General features: G+C 41.2%; 1 protein-coding gene across 2 annotated transcripts in view; it reads right to left on the reverse strand.

Moving 5' to 3' along the window:
• SRBD1 (S1 RNA binding domain 1) overlaps positions 1–21,543 on the reverse strand; it is a 255,048-nt gene that overhangs the window by 161,900 nt on the left and 71,605 nt on the right. For both annotated transcript variants that reach the window (XM_073564217.1, XM_073564216.1), the window contains exons 12-14: positions 20,787–20,894; positions 8,863–9,020; positions 7,624–7,720 (exon numbers count right to left, since the gene is read on the reverse strand). In XM_073564217.1, the coding sequence (XP_073420318.1) occupies positions 7,624–7,720; positions 8,863–9,020; positions 20,787–20,894 (363 nt within the window). The remainder of the gene's footprint in view (positions 1–7,623; positions 7,721–8,862; positions 9,021–20,786; positions 20,895–21,543) is intronic.

Raw genomic sequence — 21,543 nt, forward strand, 5'->3', positions numbered from 1 at the left:
TTTTTTTTACAAATACTGATATACCTGAAAGTGTGAGGCTACGTTCACACGTAGCAGAACTGTCACGGAAGTTACCGCGAGAATTCCGGCATTCCATTCCGCGGGAAAATCGCATTTTAAATTCAAGCAATTTTCCCGCGGAAAAACTAGCGTTTTGCAAGCGTAATTAGCTTGCAGAATGCTAGTGTTTTCCAAGCGATCTGTAGCATGGCTTGGAGAACTTTGATTGACAGGTTGGTCACACTCGTCAAACACAGTGTTTGTCTATGCGGCATCAGTAGTAAAAGATAGCATGTAAAAAATAATAAAAAAAAAATAAAAAATATTGCTATTCTCACCTTCCGGCGTCCCGCGCAGGCTTCCCGCCTCTCTCCACGCTCCCGGCATCTTCCGGTCCCAGTAATCCTTTGCGAGAATGCCCGCAAGACGTCATCGCGGTCATTCTCGCAAAGGATTACTGGGACCGGAAGATGCCGAGAGCGTGGAGAGAGGCGGGAAGAAGATCGCCGGCCCTTGGAAGGTGAGACTAACAATATTTTTTATTTTAATTCTATTTTTTACAGGGATATGGCACCCACAGCCCGGAGGACAGTCTCCTCTCCTCCAGACCCTGGGTACCATCCACAAATGTTCTGCTTACTTTTCGCATGGTGGGCACAGCCACATGCGGAAAGTAAGCAGAACAATGCATTCCTATGGGTGCGGGATCGCCGCGATTCCGCTAAATTAATGAGCATGCTGCGTTTTTTACCGCAAAGCGATTCCGCCGCGGAAAAAAACGCAGCATTGTCACAGCATTGCGTAATCCCATAGGAATGCATGGGATGCTTATTTTTCGCGACAAAATCGCGCGTTTAAAACCGCCGCGAAAAAACCGCGACGTGTGAACGCAGACTGAATGTGGCGTAATAATGCCTAAATCCCCTTCCCCCTCATGAAGGTGCTGCAGTAGACGGGTACCCTGTGATCGTCCCCTATTGGGACCCTTCTAACATAAGGGGACGGTCAGATCTGACCATCTAGTTCTATTTCTCCAGCAGCCATTTGCCACTCTGACAACGTCCCCACCGCCCGGCTTCTCGCGTGACATCACCAAGTGCCATTCTACATGCAAGAAACTTTCACCTTCATAAACAAACAGAGACGCTAAATCATTAAGTGCGTTCTTCATCTTTACACATTGACCTCGCTCTCGTGATCGTATTCCGCAAACACAATTACCCGGGACTGCAGCCGACAAAACGACGGGTCAATGTAATTAACATATAATTGATCAATTAGCCTCTCTCCAATTATCCCTCCAACAACTTTTCCTTTGATAGGTATTGCCCTGAAAACATGATAATTAGCTCAGATTTAATTATGCCTGCGCTATCTATTATGTATTGCCCTGCAAATTAACCTATTTCTAATTATCAGACAGACGACGTGCTCAGACGCTCATCGCCACATCCCGGTGCCGGGTAATTGCCGCAGTGTCGTATGCTGCTGAGTGGAGATATAAGCCCCGAAACCGAAGGGAGAATCAATCACCTACGGAGAATTATTAGTCTTTGTCAGCCTCATGCAGGAATCGCTATCAGCGGATGACTGCAGATCTGACTTCTCGGGTGTCCAATAACTTCTATAGATAAGCCCACGACTGCATATCACAGGTGGGTAAAACACCCAAAATATTTCGGACAACATTACCCCCTATAAGAGGATATGTTTTAGGTTATAGCTAGGCTTTCCTTTCCACTCAAACTTAAAAGAGGTTTCCATAATCAAAACATCAGAGCTTAGCTGCTGTGAATAGGACTGAGATGCAATACCGCATACAACCTGCTGGCAGGGGTGGCGCTGTTTTAAAAGGAAAGCAGCTATTTTTTCTCCCTTCCTTTAACCATAAGGATTTTTTTTGTGGGCTGGATCATTCAGCTTTGTAGCATAGAAGCCATTATTACACCATTCACATGATGATGATGAAGAAAGATGCATCCAGAACAGGAAAAGGTTATTGAATATCTTATAACATGTGGTTGTGATATACCGTTAATTGAGAAAAAATAAGAATAAAAAAAAAATATAAAGTGACACCATTAAGTGGGGCAGATTTACTAATCCTGCCTAAGTTTTAGGCTAGACAAGTGTTATATGTGCCAGATGTACCATAGTGGTTCATGGTGTTAGATACATTTGTTGTATAGTGTAACCGGCAGTTTAATTTTTATTTCATAAACTAAAAGTACACATGAAAATAAGCAACTTTGTAATATATCTTATCAGAGAAATCTGCTTCTTTCCACTCCTGGAATGATCATTCATTTTATAAGTAACCACTGTCAAACCCGTATTGCGTGAGTTAAAGGGGTATTCTCATCTTCAAGATCCTATCCCAATATGTGGTTGGTGTAGTAATAATAATATTATTAGTAAATGCTTCCAATTAGAAATGTAGTATAGTTCTTCTGATTTGCAATGTCAATTACCCCATGTGCAGGGCATTGTAGTAGCTTAGATATCCATGGTTACGACTACCCATACAGTGACAGTTGTTCGTGATCGTAACCATGGATACCCAAGCTTCTGCATTGCCCTGCACATGGGGTAAACGGCACAGCGAATCAGAAGAACTATGCTACTTTTCTAATTGGAGGTATTTGCTATTATTATACCTATTACACATTGGGTAGGATAATGGAGCTGGGAATAACCATTTAAAGAGGTTGTCCACTACTTAAACACTGATAACCTATCCTTAGAATAGGTCATCAATGTCTGATCGGCTGGGGTTCGACACCCCCGCTGGCCATCTTCTAACTGTGGCCGCGGCAGGATACTACACAGCCGCCTCCTATTGACTGAGAACAGCTGATCGGCGGGGGTGCATGGTGTCGGACCCCGGGCGATCAGACTGAGGATAGGCCATCAATGTAAAAGTAATGGACAACCTCTTTAAATTTAACCCGTGAATGAAGATCGAAAAATCATTCCAGGAGGAGAAAGAAGCAGATTTCTCTGACGAGATATATTACGAAGTTGCTTATTTTTATGTGGACTATAGATTTATGAAAAAAAGTAAAACAACGGTTATACTTTAAGGACTCATTCAGAGGACAGTGATTTTTCTCACAGGCAAAAAAAACTGACCAATCTCTGATCAAAAAACACTGATGAAAATCGGTCAGTTTTTACCATATATGTGTCCACAGTTTTTCGGATATGAAAAAAACAACAAACAAAATAACGGAGGTTTCTCAATCTTCTCATATCGGTCTGAAAAACAAACACAAATGTCATCCGAGCGCCGCCCGATTGTATCACAGACCCATAGACTTGCGCTACAGAGTTTGATCCAGTGCGGACCACCAAGTGCACAAAAACACAAGCATCCCATAGACTGTACTAGATACGAGTCCTAGGAAAAACACGGATAGATCTCGTACCCGAAAAACTGATGTCTGAATGAGGCCTAAGGCTATGTGCACACGCTGCGGATTTGGCCTCTGTGGATCTGCAGCAGTTCTGCAGACAGTGTACAGTACCATGTAAGTCTATGGGATTTACAATCCGCAGTGCACATGCTGCGGTTTTATCACCGCGGAAAAGCTGCGGTTTTAAATCCGCAGAAAGAAATGACATGTAAATTCTTTCTGTGGATTCCGCTGCGGTTCGATACCTATTCCATTGTCCAGGTGTCAAACCGCAGGGGAAAACCGCTGGCCAATCCGCAGGAAAACCGCAGGTCACTTTACCTGCGGATCCGCACGGAAAAATCCGCTGGTGAACCCGCAGCGTGTGCACATAGCCTTAGGGGACGTGCACACAACGTGATTTTGCTGAGGTTTTGCAGCGGAAACTCCCAGGACATCGGCCTGACTCATCACTGCGCTTCTGACAGTTTTCTGGTGTGAATACCTCGCAATTTGTGGCTTTTTTATTTGCAACAAATTCAACAATTTTTTACTTTTTTTTTTTCCACGTTGTCTTTTGTGGTTTTGTTAGTGTTCAGATTTTTTACGTCAATGTGGCTTTTCTAGATGTTTTAGACATCACAATGTGAGTTTCTGTTTTTTTATCTTCTCTAGTCCCCCCCCCCCTTCTTGGATTTTATGTACACCAATTATTTTGGTGCAAATTTTGCAACATTTTTCAGGCCAACATATCGTAAAAACCAGTTTTAGACAGGGGAAGAAAAGACAATTTTGGTCTTTGTTCAACATTCATGAATCACATGCATTATTTTGATTCATTTGGCACAAAAACAACGTAGAGAAAACCACAAGCAAAAACTTGAGACTGACTAATCTAAGGCTACATCACATATCCATAGGCTTACAGCGCACCGCCCCTGAGGAAGCTGACATACGGCAGCAATACGGAGGATATTCTCTTTATTTCTTAACCCCTTAGTGACAGAGCCAATTTGCAGCTAAATGACCGGGCCAATTTTTACAATTCTGACCACTGTCACTTTATGAGGTTATAACTCTGGAACGCTTTAACGGATCCCGGTGATTCTGAGATTGTTTTTTGTGACATATTTTACTTCATGTTACTGGTAAAATTTATTCAATATAACTTGAGTTTATTTATGAAAAAAAATGGAAATATGGCAAAAAAAATAAAAATGTTGCAATTTTCAAACTTTTAATATTTATGCCCTTAAATCAGAGAGATATGTCACAAAAAATACTTAATAAATAACATTTCCCACAAGTCTACTTTACATCAGCACAATTTTGGAACCAAAATTTTTTTTTTGTTAAGAAGTTATAAGGGTTAAAAGTTGACCAGTGATTTCTCATCTTTACAACAAAATTTCCAAAACCATTGTTTTTTTTAGGGACCACATCACATTTGAAGTCACTTTGAGAGGTCAATATGACAGAAAATACCCAAAAGTGACACCATTCTAAAAACTGCACCCCTTAAGGTGCTCCAAACCACATTCAAGAAGTTTATTAACCCTTTACGTGCTTCACAGGAACTAAAGCAATGTGGAAGAAAAAAATTAACATTTAACTTGTTTTTACATTTCACTTCAGAACCAATTTTTTTTATTTTCACAAGTGTAAAAAGAGAAAATGAACCGCAAAATTTGTTGTGCAATTTTTCCTGAATACGCCGATACCCCATATGTGGGGGTGAAGCACTGTTTTGGCGCATAGCAGGGCTTGGAACAGAATTCAATGCAGAATTGGCTGGAATTGAGATCGGACGCCATGTCGCGTTTGGAGAGCTCCTGTGCGCCTATACAGTGGAAACCCCCCACAAGTGACCCCATTTTGGAAACTAGACCCCTTAAGGAGCTTATCTAGATATGTGGTGAGCACTTTGAACCTCCAAGTGCTTCACATAAGTTTATAATGTAGAGCCGTGAAAATAAAAAATCATTTTTTTGCCACAAAAATGATCTTTTCGCCCCCAAATTTTTATTTTTTACAAGGGTAACAGGATAAATTAGACCCCTAAAGTTGTTGTGCCATTTGTCCTGAGTACGCCCATACCCCATATATGGCGGTATACCACTGTTTGGGCGCACGGCAGAGCTCAGAAGGGAAGGAGCGCCGTTTGACTTTTTCAATGCAGAATTGGCTGGAATTGAGATTGGACGCCATGTCATGTTTGGAGAGCCCCTGATGTGCCTAAACAGTGAAAAAAAACCACAAGTGACCCCATTTTGCAAACTAGACCCCTTAAGGAACTTACCTAGATGGGTGGTGAGCACTTTGAACCCCCCAAACGCTTCACAGAAGTTTATAACGTAGAGCCGTGAAAATAAAAAAATCATTTTTTTTCCCACAAAAGTGATTTTTTTTAGCCCCCAATTTTTTTATTTTCCCAAGGGTAACAGGAGCAATTAGACCCCAAAAGTTGGTGTGCAATTAGTCCTGAGTACGCCGATGCCCCATATGTTGGGGTAAACTACTGTTTGGGCATACATCGGGGCTCGGAAGGGAGGGAGCACCATTTGACTTTTTGAACGCAAAATTGGCTGGAATCAATGGTGGCGCCATGCCACGTTTGGAGACCCCCTGATGTGCCTAAATAGTGGAAACCCCTCAATTCTAGCTCCAACCCTAACCCCAACACCCCCCCAACCCTAACCCTAATTCCAACCCTAAACCTAATTCTAACCCTAATTCCAACCCTAATTCTAACCCTAATGGAAAAATGAAAATAAATATATTTTCTTTATTTCATTATATTTCCCTAACTAAGGGGGTGATAAGAGGGGGGGGGTTATTTACTATTTTTTTATTTTGATCACTGTGATATGGTTTATCACAGTGATCAAAATGTACCTGTAATGAATAAATGGAATCTGCCGGCCGGCAAATTCGGCGGGCACACTGCAAATGCGCCAGCCATTTTCTTCCTGGATGAAGATGGCAGCGCCCACTGAAGGATGCAGGAGGGCCCGAGGACCACTGGGAGGTACCGGGGGGGAGGGAATCGGAGACCCTATTTCTCTCTCCTCTGATGTGCGCTCACAAAATCGTCTCTGTCCCTACATCACCTGCATGGTTCCCTCTTTAAAAGGGAATTCGGCACCATGCTTTTGCAACCTAATCTGAGAGACGCATAAAGAAGGGTCAGAGACCCCGATTCCAGTAATGTGCCACTTGCTGGGTTATTTGCTGTAGTTTTCATGAAATTATTGTTTTATCAGCAGATGATTATCACTAGAGGACTTTCTCATGTGCAGGCTAGTCAGGCTAACCTCTGTAACTCCGCCTCCCCACCACCACAACAGAATGGCTGCTTTCTGTGTAGACTGTGCATAGGCAGAAAACTGCCGATCAGTAGTGGGGGGGGGGTTATACAGAGCTCAGCATTCCGAAAACTGAGAGATCTGCAGAAGATAAAACTTTTTTTAAACAAAACTACAGCAACCACTAGAGTAAGTGATACATTGCTGGAATCAGTATCTCTGCCTACATCATGCCTTTCTCAGATGGGTTAGCAAAAACCTGGTGACAGATTTACAAGGAGCACAATCTTTCTTCGCTTTTTTTTTTTTTTTTTTTTTAACTTCATTCATTAAAACTGAATTTCTGTGTTTATTTCCCCTTCATTGGGATGAACAGAGAAAAAGAGGAATAAGAATTTGCACATTTTGGAGAACCAAAATGTGCACCCGAGTTAAGAGGTGATCAGTACTTAAAGGGGTTGTCCACAATTGGGACAACACCTTGTCAATCCCTATGTTGTCCCACGAGTAAAATAACCACTATACTCACCTCCGGTGCCAGTGGCGTCAGCACTGACTGTCCTATCTTTGCTTTGTCACATGATCCCTGCAGCCAATCAGCGCTGGCTTCACTCTCCCCACCCAAGGACGTAACTGACATTGGGACTAAGTGACGGCTGTGGAGGGTCAGACATAGGGATTGTTAAGGGGTCGTCCGAGTAGTGGACAACCCCTTTAATAAAATTGTCTTATCGCACGTCAGCGGGCTTTTGTCAGTGTAGCCCTCAGCTGAAGACAAAAAAGCCATTTCGGAGACCACAACTTCCACTGAATCTAAAAGGGAGGGGATAGCAACCATATTAACCCTTGAGGCTTATTTTATTGACAGAAGAGATAAGCCGCACACAGAGCGCGCATCAGATGGAAAAATAAGTTGCACTTACTTGAAATTCAGCAAAAGTTTTCTAATTTTTTCTGCTTCCTGCATGCCGCGCCCGTGTCCTGTGTGCAGATACACAACATCTGTATGAAGAATTTGATCTGAAATAAAGAAAAAAAAAAACAGTATAAAAGATCATATACATATTCAATCACGGCATGGGCAGCACACCACCTGATTACACAGGATGAAGCGCTGCCAAGAGCGATGATTTTTTTTTTAAGAGAGTCTAAAAATCATTTCACCTGACGACTGAGCGCTTTGCTCGGGTGTCTGCTGACCTATATAACAAGCTCATTATTAGGATTCGGGAATGGGCACTCATGCCAGCAGTTGATTATTGCTTCTTCTAAATGGACCATTACTCCCAATCACCCTCTCTGCGATCAGGAGGACTGCCCGGAGCGCAGGACTCTGTACACATTAAATCATCATCCAGTCGAAAAAGTTCACTTTGATCTAATTGTGTATGATCAGCTGTAGACAGTCTGCTCACAAACCACCCCTTAAAGGGACCCTGTCCGCAGATTTTTGCTACGTAATCTGAAGACAGAAGGAGACAGAGGATGAAACACAGAATTCAGGGATGTGTCACTTGTCAAAGTGCGTGCTGATATTTACTGATTGTGAAGGATTTATCACTAAGAGATTAACATTGCCGGACTACATTAGTCCAACTCGGCCCCCTCCTCCTGTGATAAGCAGCTCACTTTCTATGGATTTTGCACATAGAGAGCCTTGTGTGGGTGGGGTTATTTGTGGTGAGGGCGGGGTTAGCTTTCTCAGCTCTGCTTCATTCTAAATCTAAAAGCTCAGATTGTCTCAGAACGGCTGCACCCAGTAATCTAAGAGACACATCGTTGGATTCAGCTTCTCTTTGCCTACATTATGCTGCTCTCAGATGAGGTAGCAGAAACCTGCTGACAGATTTCCTTTAAGAAAAAGCTAGTGGCGGTCATATTAGTCACATCTCCCATGATGGAAAACCTCAAAACTTACATTTAATAGTAAAAATTTAAATAGTAAAATATATATATATATATATATATATATATATATATATATATATATACACATACATACATACTGTATATATATAATTTACAGGCATGCAGAGTTGTTTAATCCTCCATGCACAGATGTAGCAAGCAAAGTTTGTTTGGTGATGCTAAATCTGTACTGACAGCCAAATGCATAGAGCAGATCAGAAGGCAGCCCCTCTGTAGTATAAGGACGCACTCACTGGTGGCTGAAATGATGGCCAGCTTACAGCCGTGCTTATAGCCAGGATCAACACCCATTATAGTTCGCCCTCGAACTGGATTCGCAAGGAGCAACTGGCGCAAGTTTCTTCCAAACATCATGATGGATTCCTTCTCTGCGTCCGAGGTCAACTTTGAGCTATTGGGACGAAACAAATAAAAGCTGCAGACAATTGTACTAACAATCCAGCCGATACACACATAATACATATATACAGATCTCTATCAGAGAAACCTATATTTAAAGGACTTTTATTCAAAAGGATCTTGGAATAATAACAATTTCGACAATTGCATGTGATTTAAAAAACATGTTCCTGTGCTGAGATAATCTTATAAATGTGTCCCTGCTGTGTACTGTGTAATGTCTGTATACTCTTTTGCACTTCTGCCCAGGAGCTGTGGTATGATCAGACCATGTTCCTGCACGGTCAGACACGGCCATTACACAGTACACACAGGGACACATTTATAAGATTATCTCAGCACAGGAACATTTTTTTAAAACACATCCAATTGTAGAAATTATTATTATTCCAAGATGTATGGATTAAAATGTACTTTACGGGAAAACCTCTTTAATGATCCAGAGAGCGCTTGGACTTGGAGTCATTTGAATGGAAAGTAATCACACATACAGCTCTGGTATAAATTACAAGACCACTGCAAAATTTTTAGTTTGTCCGATTTTTTTCTTTATAGGCACCGTATTTTCCGGCGTATAAGACAACTTTTTAACCCCTGAAGATCTTCTTAAAAGTCGGGGTCGTCTTATACGTCGGGTGTCGTCTTATAGGGCGGGTGTGGAGCAATCTTGAGTCACTGCATATGGTGGGGGGGAGTGGTCCCGATGATGAGGTAAGGGGACGTCAAAGCCTGGAGGAACCCGCAGCTCCATTGCTGCGATGTGGTTGCCTCTGGGAAAATGGCCACTGGGGGCGGCGCATACTCAGATTCAGATCTCGTCCCAAGATCTCGGAAAACGAGATCTGAATGTGAGCATGCGCCACCCCCAGCGGCCATTTTCCCGGAGGCCACCGCATCACAGCAATGGAGCTTGCAGGTGCCTGCGGGCTTTGACGAAATGCGGGCGAATCCCTCCACGCTGCACAAAGAGCCGCCGCCACCGCCCCCCAGCACAGAGAGCCTCACAGAACACCGCTGCCGCAATGAGGTAATAGGGATAGTTCACTTACACCTTCCGGGTGAGACGCCCCCTCACCTAGTCATCGGGACCATTCCCCCCCACCATATGCGGTGAACGCAGATTGCTATGCACCCGCCCTATAAGACGATCCCCGAATTTTGAGAAGATTTTACATTTTAACTGGAAAAGTTGGGGGTCGTCTTATATGCCTTGAAAATACTGTATATTTTTTAGTAAAATGTAAATTGCTCTTTTACTCTATAAACTACTAACAACATGTCTTTGAATTTCCAAGCACTAAATTTTGTATTTATTTTCAGAAAATGAGAAATGGTCAAAATAACAAAAAAATGCAGTGCTTGCAGACCTCAAATAATGCTAAGAAAACAAGTTCATAATCATTTAAAAACAACAATACTAATGTTTTAACTCAGGAAGAGTTCAGAAATCAATATTTTGTGGAATAACCATGATTGTTAATCACAGCTTTCATGCGTCTTGGCATGCTTTCCACCAGTCTTTCACACTGCTTTTGGGTGATCTTATGCCACTTCTGGTACCAAAATGTAAGCAGTTCTTCTTTGTTTGATGGCCTGTGACTATCCATCTTCCTCTTGATTACATTCCAGAGGTTTTCAATGGGGTTCAGGTCTGGAGATTGGGCTGGCCATGACAGGGATTTGATGTTGTGGTCCTTCACCCACTCATTGATTGACCTAGCTGTGCGGCATGGCGCATTGTCCTGCTGGAAAAAACAGTCCTCAGGCTACTTTCACACTTGCGTTTTTTTGCGCTGCGCACCGTGCGCAGTGCAAACGCACATTAAAAACGCATCATGCATTTCTGTGCTTTTTTTGCGGGTTTGGGTGCATTTTTTTAAAAAACGCATGTTTTTTTGCGCATACGTGCGCATTACCATGCGCACGTATGCACACCCATAGACTATAATGGGTTTTTGGCTGTAAAAAAACGCATTGTGTGCGCATGCGTTTTTTGGGGGCAAGTCGGACAAAAAAAAAATGCAACAGGATGCATTTTGTGCGCCCGAGCGTACACTACAAGAAAACGCATGCGCATACAAACGCGTACAAACGCATGTGTATGCGCACCTATGCGCACTCATGTAAAAGATAGGGGGGAAAACGCATGCTTTTTTTGCACTAAAAAACAGCGCAAAAAACCACAAGTGAGGGGCGTGGCTTGAGCGCTGAAGATGGTGGCAGCTTGAGCGCTGGGCTCCTGTACAGTCATCCCAATAAAGCGACCTTCACGGTGCAACAGAAGACCTTTACCCCAGAGTACCTGAAAAAAATATTCACATACCCCTGAGGACCATCTACCTCCATTTCCAGAGAATTTGAGGAGCTATTTATAGAGTTACAGACCCCTGAAGTTGGCAGTGGTGAGAGAAAAGAAGCGGCGGGAAAAGCCTGCTCACCAGCTGACAGGGAATTACCTCACACGCAGAATTACCTCACACGCAGTGGCGACGAAGCAACAAGATCCAGGAAGCGGCTGTGAGTCGGGTCTGTGGTAAAGAAAGGACGGAGGGACCTGTGGAAGAAAGCAGTGCTCTGGAGACACTGAGCGCGGCAAGACAAAAGGAGAAGCCAGAGACCAGACATAAGGCAGGAAAATGGCGGTGACACCTGCTGAATAAGGACCAGAGAGGCTGTGAGTGGCAGCAGCAGAGGCATAACTGAGAGACTGACATTAATCCCCTGTAAATAAACAGAAGGTGAAACAGCTTGGCTGCTTCAGAGTACACTTCTTTTGTTAAACCTAGGGTCAGGCAGTGATTGATAAACCATACAATTAAAACTGGTGACCCTGAGGTAGGTTAGGAGATACATAGGAACTGATTTGGGAGGCAGAAATCAGCCTGATTCAGCGTGAGCCAGAGGTCAGCGATATAACTGGACTGAGATAACTAGTATAACACAGCCATACTGTGTTGAATTCATATATTCTATGAACTCCTCATCGTCCCTGGCATATTTACATATATGTGCTTAATAGATCAAGCAGTTAAATAGAGAAAGATATTATTTACAACACTGCCATCTGTTGCAGAAGGATAACATTGAAGTCCTTCTAATTTCTTCGAACTGAACTGTTATTATAGTACTTATAGAGTGCCTTTTTACATATACAGTGACTAACTTACTTATTGTAGGATTGCTTTCTCCTAATAAGCAAAATAAGTAATAATCCCCTCCCGCAGTGGTCAAAACATTTATTCTGAAGAAAACCATTGAGTTCCTAGGAATTATATGTGGGGTTTAATGTACTGTTGGAACTATAAGATTTCTAGGACTGTGACTTGCTAAATTGCTTTCAGAAGGAAGACCCTATAAAATAGCTCATACTGTGAACCTGCGACAGGAGCCCTGTAAATGGAAACTGGGGCCAATAGAGTTAAATCCACAAAAAAGAGGGACTCCTCCACTGCTAGGGCTTCAAAAATCAGGGGTCCCAATAATACAAGTCCAACATCAGATTCTTTAAAATCTATTAACTCCTTTAGGTCCAGATCTCCTATAAAAAAAGGAAATATGACCTCTAACGCCCTCAAAAAAATTTTATATATGACATCTTACAGTAAAGTAATACAAAAAGGGCTGGACCAAAGACCTCTGGACCCAAAATCTCAAAATGAGACACATGGTCCCCCACAAAACGCAAGCTCTATAGATATTAATGTAGGGGGGCAGATATCTTTGGAGGAGGAGATGGACAGCTCTAAGTCATATAAAAGGATGGGACCAGAGGAGGCAGCTTTGGGAGGCAGCCCTCGAGCAACGGGTTCAACCTGTGCGTCGCATAGTTGCTCCCCCAACCATAGTCCTACTAAACCACAACCAAAAAGGGGGTGCCCGGAGTCTACTGACTTGGCAGATCCTTCATTTTTACCAATCAATTTTGATAAGTTTTTGACATCGAACAAGGTAGCTACTGAGGGATTCATAGCTAATTTCTGCAAAGCCCTGACCGAGTCTATTAGACTCGGCTTTGAGGCGAACAAAGACTCCCTACAAGACGTATGTAGGAGCTTCACACAGAGGTTTGAAAGCAATGAGGCAAGAATAATAAAAGTGGAAAATAAATCAGAATCCCTGGCAAAAGAAAATTTGGAATTAAAAATGGAGCTCCTATCCCTGAGATCAAAAATAACTGACTTAGAAGATAGGAGCAGAAGAAACAATATTAAGATCAGGGGAATCCCTGAAAATGTCTTGCAGAATGACCTTGCAGATTATGCCAAGTCCCTTTTTAAAAAAACAGCTCCTTCTCTATCTGAGCTACAGCTCACTATAGACAGGATCCACAGGCTGCCACGTCCACGAGCCATCGCCGCTGACAAACCGCGAGATACTATCTTGCGCTTACATTTTTTCCAAACGAAAGAACTAATCTTGAAATCCATTAGAGAAAAGGGGTCCTTCCCACCTCCATATAACAACCTCAAAATTTACTCGGATTTCTCAAAAGCCACAATGGAGGCTAGAAAGGCTTTTGGAGAAGTAACGTCCAAACTTAGAGATCTGGGAACTCCCCTATAGATGGGGATTCCCGACTAAATTGCTGATTTGGCACAAGGGAAAAAATATCCCTCTCTTTACAATAGAAGAGGGTTTAGACTTTGTACACTACCTCCAAGAAGAACTAGCCCACAAAGATAAGGGATGAACACTATGCCTTAATCTCTTTGTAGGTATGGTCTACATGCCTTTGGTCTTATTACGTATAGTGTTGGGGTGACTGGGCGGGTTCTTTGCCACAATTCTTGTTTGTTCCCCCAATCTAGAGAGAGGTCTCACTGGAGGTGTGATCCCTCAGGAGAGCTCTACTCGAGTTGAACAAAGTTTTGTTAGAAATATTACTGAGCAGGTTTAGGCTTAGTTAAGAAAGTCTTTGATATTCTTCTTTGATTGTTCACATCCAGACTGTAATTTATAACTTGTAGGAACGTAGGCAGCAAATATGAAAGTAAAAATTCTATCATACAACGTTAGAGGCTTAAATAGCCCGTACAAACGTTTTGCCACTTGGAAAGAGATAAAACAAACACAGGCTGATATTATTTGCCTCCAGGAGGTCAAGTTAGCCAGGGATGGCCACCCTTACTTCCAACACAAAAACTACCCCCACATGTACAAATCACTTAATGACAAAAAAAGGGTAGGAGTTATCACAATTATAAGCAAAGATATCCCATTCCAACTGATCAGTGAGGAGATTGATCCTCAGGGTAGATTCCACATCCTGATTTGCAGCCTAAATTGTAAAATATGTACAATAGTCAATGTGTATGCTCCAAGTAAGAGACAATTTCCCTTCTTTAATAAACTTATTAAAAAAATAGAAGCCGCCAAGAGGGGAGAGCTACTAATAGTAGGGGATTTCAATATAGTGCCAAATGGAAATATGGATTCCTCGTCTACCGTACGTCATTTGGCTCCAAATCTAAATAACTGGATCACCCAAAATGAACTTTTCGATGTCTTTAGATGTCTCAATTCAACCTCACTAGAATTTACACATTATTCAGATGTGCATAAAACATCGTCCAGAATTGATCTCTTCTTAACTAATATTTTCTCATTACCTCAATTCAAAAAGCTTGAAATACTAAACAAATCATTCTCTGACCACTCCCCAGTTATGGGGGAATTTATTCTAGGTCCCCCGATAAAAAATACATTTCTTTGGGAAACCAACCTGACATTGCTAAAAATCCCAGAATATAGAGAGATAATTAGGAATACTATTGATAACTACTTCCTTGAAAACTCCTCATCAGATGTTGACCCATTTATACTATGGAAAGCGCACAAAGCGGTCATTAGAGGTTGCTTAATGCAACTTTCAGCTAGGCATAAAAAAAAAAGAAGGGAAAAAATTTCCAACCTGCAATCTCAAATAAAAATAAAAGAGGATCAACAAAATAAATCTGACTATCCATCTCATGCCATTCACTTAGAAATGATGAAGCTAAGGCAGGAACTTAGGGCGGAACTCTTAACAGAGTATGACTCAATTATTCGGGCATCCAAATCTAATGCTTATACGTCCACGAATAAGCCAACTAGATGCATGCTTAACAAACTAAAGCAAGAACGCATACATAGGAGAATAGAGAAAATTAGATCTTCCTCAGGAGATCTTAAACACCGTCCTTCGGACATTGCAGATGTATTTGCAGAATATTTTAGCAAGCTCTATAGTCTAAAGTCTGACTCTGCAATGCCTAGCCCAGATCAAGCTGCCATAGACTCTTTCTTCTCTGATCTAAACCTTCCACAGATAACTCCCTCAGATTTAGAGCTATTAAATTCACCTTTCAGTGTGAAAGAAATAGCAGGCACTATAACCAAACTTAAATCACTGAAGTCTCCCGGCCCAGATGGGTTTATAAACGAATATTTTAAAATATTCTCAGATATTATTTCACCTCATTTGAAAACCCTTTTCGACCATGCCTCGAATTTAGGAGCATTCCCTGCAGACATGTTGGAAGCATCTATAATAATGATACCAAAAGATACTGGAGACATGGAAAAAGTCCAAAATTTCAGACCCATATCGCTAATAAATGGTGATATTAAGTTATATGCCAAAGTCCTTGCAGAGCGTCTAAAAAATATCATGCCTTACCTGGTTAGAAAAGACCAAATTGGCTTCATTTCGGGCAGGCAGGCCTCAGATGGGACGCGAAGAATTATAAATTTGCTTAATCTGATAAAGTCATCAAACATCCCCTCTATGCTCGTAAGTCTAGATGCAGAAAAAGCATTCGATAGACTGAATTGGCAGTATCTAAAAACTTCTTTATTTAATTTTGGCTTTGATAATAAATCTATCTCCTCAATCTTTTCCCTGTATTCTCAACCGAATGCAAGAATTTATATTAACAACCATCTCTCTACGCAATTCCACATCTCAAATGGCACTAGGCAGGGCTGTCCTTTATCACCCTTACTATTTGCCCTTGCGGTTGAGCCCCTGGCTGAAAAAATTAGGAGTCATAATTCTATATCTGGCATCAAAACACAGCAATGTCAGCATAAGATAACACTTTTTGCTGATGACCTTATCATTTCAATCTCAGATCCAATAAACTCAATAAAAGCTTTGACCCAGGTCCTAGACCGATTCTCAAAAGTTTCTTACTTTAAGATCAATGCAGAGAAATCAAAAATTCTACCCTTCAATCTAAATAACACGGTAATTGAAAAAATCAAAAAGCAATCCAATTTTGTATGGGAAGAAAAGGGAATTACTTATTTGGGTATCACTATTACCACTAAACTTAAATCCATTATCCCCACCAATATAGATAACCTTATTAAAACTATTTCCAAAGATTTCCATAGATTCAAAACTCACGACCTGACCCTACTAGGAAAAATTTTAGTGGTAAAGGTCTTCATCTTACCAAAAATTCTTTATTTATTTAGAACTATCCCTTTAAACATACATGTCTCGTTTATAACAAAAATTCAGACTTTAATTCAGCTCTTTGTATGGAAAAATAAAAAGGCAAGGATTGCAGCGGATATTTTATACAAAACAAAGAGACATGGCGGACTCGCTTTGCCCAATATCTGGTCATACTACCAAGCGACACTCATCAAACTCAGTCAGGATTGGTTCAAAGAGAGTTCGCATCCGGCATGGCTGGATATAGAAAGAGCCCAAATAAATTATAATTCCATTCCAAAACTTCTTTTCAGTTACTTATTGGAATCTCGGCAGAAGGAGCACCACCATCCAATCCTCCAGGCCATATTCTCGGCCTGGAACATTCTGACTAAGCTACATAGGAAAGAGAATAAGGAGGATATGATTAGAAGACTCCCTCTCTCCTTCTTGGCCCAGATTTACAATTTCTCAATACCAGATACCTGGGATGAGGTACGCATAAAAAAAGTTGGAGACTTATGGGATGGGAAAGAGTTTAGTACTTTTAGTGAGCTTAAATCCAAATATCATCTGCCCTCGTCAGAAATATATTCTTTTTTCACGGTAAAAGAGAATATAAAAAAGCTGTTACGCAGCAGGGCTAAGAATCTGGAAATTGTCTCTTCATTACTAGTTAATATTAATCATCAGTTTAAATGGAGTATTAAAAATATCTACTCACATTTTAACAAAGATACATCCTTTTCAAAAAACAATTATATGCACAAATGGGAGCTTGATTTAAATATTATAGTTCAACCAGAACAATGGGAGTACGCCATTAGGCATACCTATAAGTCTACTATTTCTATGGCCTTGCAGGAGTCCTTTTATAAAGTAATGAATAGATGGTACTATACGCCTATACGGCTATCCCATAATAATCAGGAGATCTCATCCCAATGTTGGAGAGGATGTGGAAACCCTGGCAATTTATATCATATCTTTTGGAGCTGTCCAAAACTAAAAATCCTCTGGAAGGAAGTCAAAATCCATATTAATACTTTACATGATAGTGAAATTACTGTAACCCCGCAGATGGTACTTCTCTCTTTAGATCTGGAGAGTATCAATCCTTCAACCAAATATATAATGATTCACATCTTTCTAACTATAAAAAAATTCATTAGCATTTTTTTGGAAAAAATCAGATATCCCTTCCTTCTCAGATATTCTAGACACATTACGTTTCCATAGCTCTACAGAAGAAAGATTTGCTTTTAATAGCAACTCTTTGAATAAATACCACACAAAGTGGGCTCGGTGGAACTCAAAATTTTTGTAGTTACAATAAGCTGCTTATGGTTCCTACAGGAATGCGACTCAGGTTAAGCTTTAAGTCTGGATTGGTAGTAGTGTTAGGTTAGTTTATTCTTTAGTTTAATACTATTAAGATAAATACAACAGTAAAATGTTTAATGTTTACGAAGTATATTGTATGACATGTTTTGCAAAGCATCTATTATAAAAGAGTTCTCTAAGTTTTAAAAAAAAAAAAAAAACCGCAAGTGTGAAACCAGCCTCAGAGTTGGGGAACATTGCCTGAGCAGAAGGAATCAATTGTTTTTCTAGGATAACCTTGTATGCGGCTTGATTCATACGTCCTTCACAAAGATTAACCTGCCCAATTCCAGCCTTGCTGAAGCATCCCCAGAGATCATCACCGATCCTCCACCAAATTTCACAGTGCGTGCAAGACTCTGTGGCTTGTACGCCTCTCCAGGTCTCCGTCTAACCATTAGACGACCGGGTGTTGGGCAAAGCTGAAAATTAGACTCATCAGAGAAGATTACCTTACTCCAGTCCTCTATGGTCCAATCCTTATGGTCTTTGGCAAACTTCAGCCTGGCTCTCCTTTGCTTCTCATTGATGAAAGGCTTTTTTCTACCTTTACATGACTTGAGCCCTGCCTCTAGGAGCCTGTTATGAACTGTTCTTGCCCTGCACTTCACCCCAGCTGCCATTTGCCATTCCTTTTGTAGGTCACTTGATGTCATCCTGCGGTTGCCGAGTGACTTTCGAATAAGATGAAGGTCATCCCGGTCAGTGGAGAGTCGTTTTCGCCCTCTGACGGTTTGTAGCTTTGTTGTCCCCAATGTCTGCTGCTTAACCTTGTTGTAATGAACTGCCGTCTTAGAAATTTTAAGGAGGATGTAGGCAACATCACGCTCACTGTATCCCTCGGCCAGTAAAGCCAGAATTGAGCCCTTCTTTTCCTCACTCAAGACTTTTCTTTTCAGCTCCTTTGGCATGGTTAAAAGTTATTTTTTCATTCCTATTACTTTTGGGATATTACTAACACTTGTTTTGCCAGCCAGCTTGTCCTATTGCAAGAGGATTGTGAACACCACAGCAGGGTTTTTTATACTTTCCTTCGTTAAATAAGATTTGGTTCAGGTGATCACCTAATCATTAAGTAGAATGAGGTGTACTCCGGTTGGAATTCAACTGACACTGGAATGGAATGGCTGTCAGACATGTAGAGAAGCTGATTTTTATAAAACTGTGCAGCAGTCTCTTAATTTTTGCCAGAGCTGTGTATAACCAGTTCTTTAATATAGACGTGTCCCGATTATTGGGAGTCTTATTATTTAAACATACATTTTAAATAGGTTGTTCATCTTTGGGATCAATTTTTGTTCCTTTCTTAAATCCATGTATTTGGGGCTAAAAAATATTTTTGCAATTGGGTTTCATTAAAAATGTTTGTTTTCTATATTTTCTGTGTTGCACTTCCTATTGCTAGCTACATAATGAGTTAAATGAGAATCTGGCAGTGAGCTTGTTCTAATGGAAGAGTATATCTCGGACCGATTAAGGCCTGATTTTAAAACAATCAGAATCGCCGCTATCATCGCGACTCAGCCTGATGAGCGATACAGGAGTTCTATCTGCCGACCATTTGCAGCTCTCAGTTTAACACCTGATATCCCAGACTAAAGAGTCATATCTGATAACACAGTTGAAAAAAAAAATTGCCCTTTCATTTTATTTTTTATCCTGTCGTCTGACTCCATTACAGCTGCAAATTGCACATTAACACTTTAGCCCCCCAAAAATTAATCTGGTATCCTATTGACACTACTATAGTGGGCTCCGACAAACTAAACGCCAACATATTTCAGTATAAACTTCATTATCTTATCTGCGTAAAAAATCATATGAAAACCACGTCACGCGGTGCCAAGAACAACAGTCTCTCTCAGGTTCTCAGACGGGAAAGACAATAAGGGCAGAGACACACTGGCGAATTTTTCGTCCGAGAATCGTATCGTAAAACTTGCCTTGGCCGGCACCTCTCCTGACCTGAACTTGACAGCTGCGTAGTAATCCATCACGCTGTCAAGCTCAGGTCAGGAGAGGTGCCGGCCAGGGCAAGTTTTACGATACGATTCTCGGACGAAAAATTCGCCAGTGTGTCTCCGTCCTAAGACTTGCGGAAGGAAGCGTAAAGACAAGAAATGAAAGAACAGGCCGTTAATTCTACAAATCAATGGGAATATTTCCCCACCTGTCACTAAATAAGAAACTATTCCACTGGCACGAGCGAGCGTGGAAAGCGCGTCCTGGAGCCGTGTGCCCACAGACGGATGTGATGACACGACGTGGCGGAGGTTTATAGGAAGTAAATGATTGATTTGTACGAGAGAATATACAGTAAAAAATATAAATTTGGAGCACGTAACTTATAAAGTATTTACCAAAGATACCAATCTGTATTCTATGCTCGCACACCTCTAACCCATTAATGACCTCGCTACTTTCCATTTTTTCCTCCCCTTGTTTCAAGAGTCATAACTTTAATATTTATTTTCCCTCCATATAACATTGTTTGTTGAGGGACAACTTGTACTATTGAATGCCACCATTTTTTTTTTTTTTTTTTTTTAAATATGTGATGCACTGAAAAAGCAGGGGGAAAAAAACACCATGTGCGTCAAAACTGCAAAAAAAAAGAGCAATTCCACAATTGTTTTTATTCACCATGTTCACTATATGGTAAAACGTACCTGACAATATGATTTCCCAGGTCAGTACGAGTACGCAGATACCAAACATGTATAGGTTTTTAATTTTTTTTTATTGAAGTGGTAAAAAAAAAAAAAAAAAAATTTGCTCCCGGTAACAATGGTGCAAATTTTAGCTACAATGTCACTGTGGGAGTTTTCCTTTTCTCCTCTGGCCAATCAAGACACAGCCACACCCACCAAAGGAAAAAAAAAGTCCTGTGGAATACGCCCACTTGGTGGTATGGAAAAGACATTTCTACGTCTATGGACTGACATGACATACCGGTATTCTCTGCAGAGAAGAGGATAAATGAGACGCTTGTAGGAGTCCTCTATAGAGTTGTGTAATATTTTCATGAGCTCAGGTCTTGCAAATTGCTTTGGTCTCCACCTTCAAAAACACATGAAAAGATGGATATTAATACTGATCACATGTAGGTGCTACACATATGGTATACACGTATATACACACACATACTACGTGTTGAGAGGATTAATTCAGAGTTATGTTATGGGCTGGTTTTAGTGGACCTCCATAGAGCAGGTGGGAGGGGGTCCACCGCATCTCCACCTGCAGAGTCCTGAAAGGACCTGTGTGATGTCATGATCATGTGACCAGCCACATGATGGAGGAGTCACAAGGTCTGGGCTTAAATGGCTGAAGGCCAGAGCTTTCAGTGTTCAGTATGTATCCAGGTGTTGCCTGGACTTGGAAACCTGAACAGTGAGTCTTCTGCAGCCGTGAGCGGGAGGAACCCCACTCACAGGACTGTTTGTTCTGCCACCATTTTTTTCTTTTTGTTTTCTCCAGAGGGCTGTATTTTTGTTTACTACATGTTGGCTTATGCTACCTAAAATAAACCAAAGGAAGTTCTAAAAGCTGCAGTGTACCCGGGCCACCTCCGTGTGTAGCCGAGTGAGCCGATCTACCACAACACACACACGTGTGTATGTATGTATATATATATATATATATATATATATATATATATATATATATACACACACACACACCCACACACACACACACACACATATAC

This window comes from Dendrobates tinctorius, unplaced genomic scaffold, assembly GCF_039654945.1.
Source record: "Dendrobates tinctorius isolate UK_male_01 unplaced genomic scaffold, ASM3965494v1 ptg000434l, whole genome shotgun sequence".
Classification (NCBI taxonomy): Eukaryota; Metazoa; Chordata; class Amphibia; order Anura; family Dendrobatidae; genus Dendrobates; species Dendrobates tinctorius.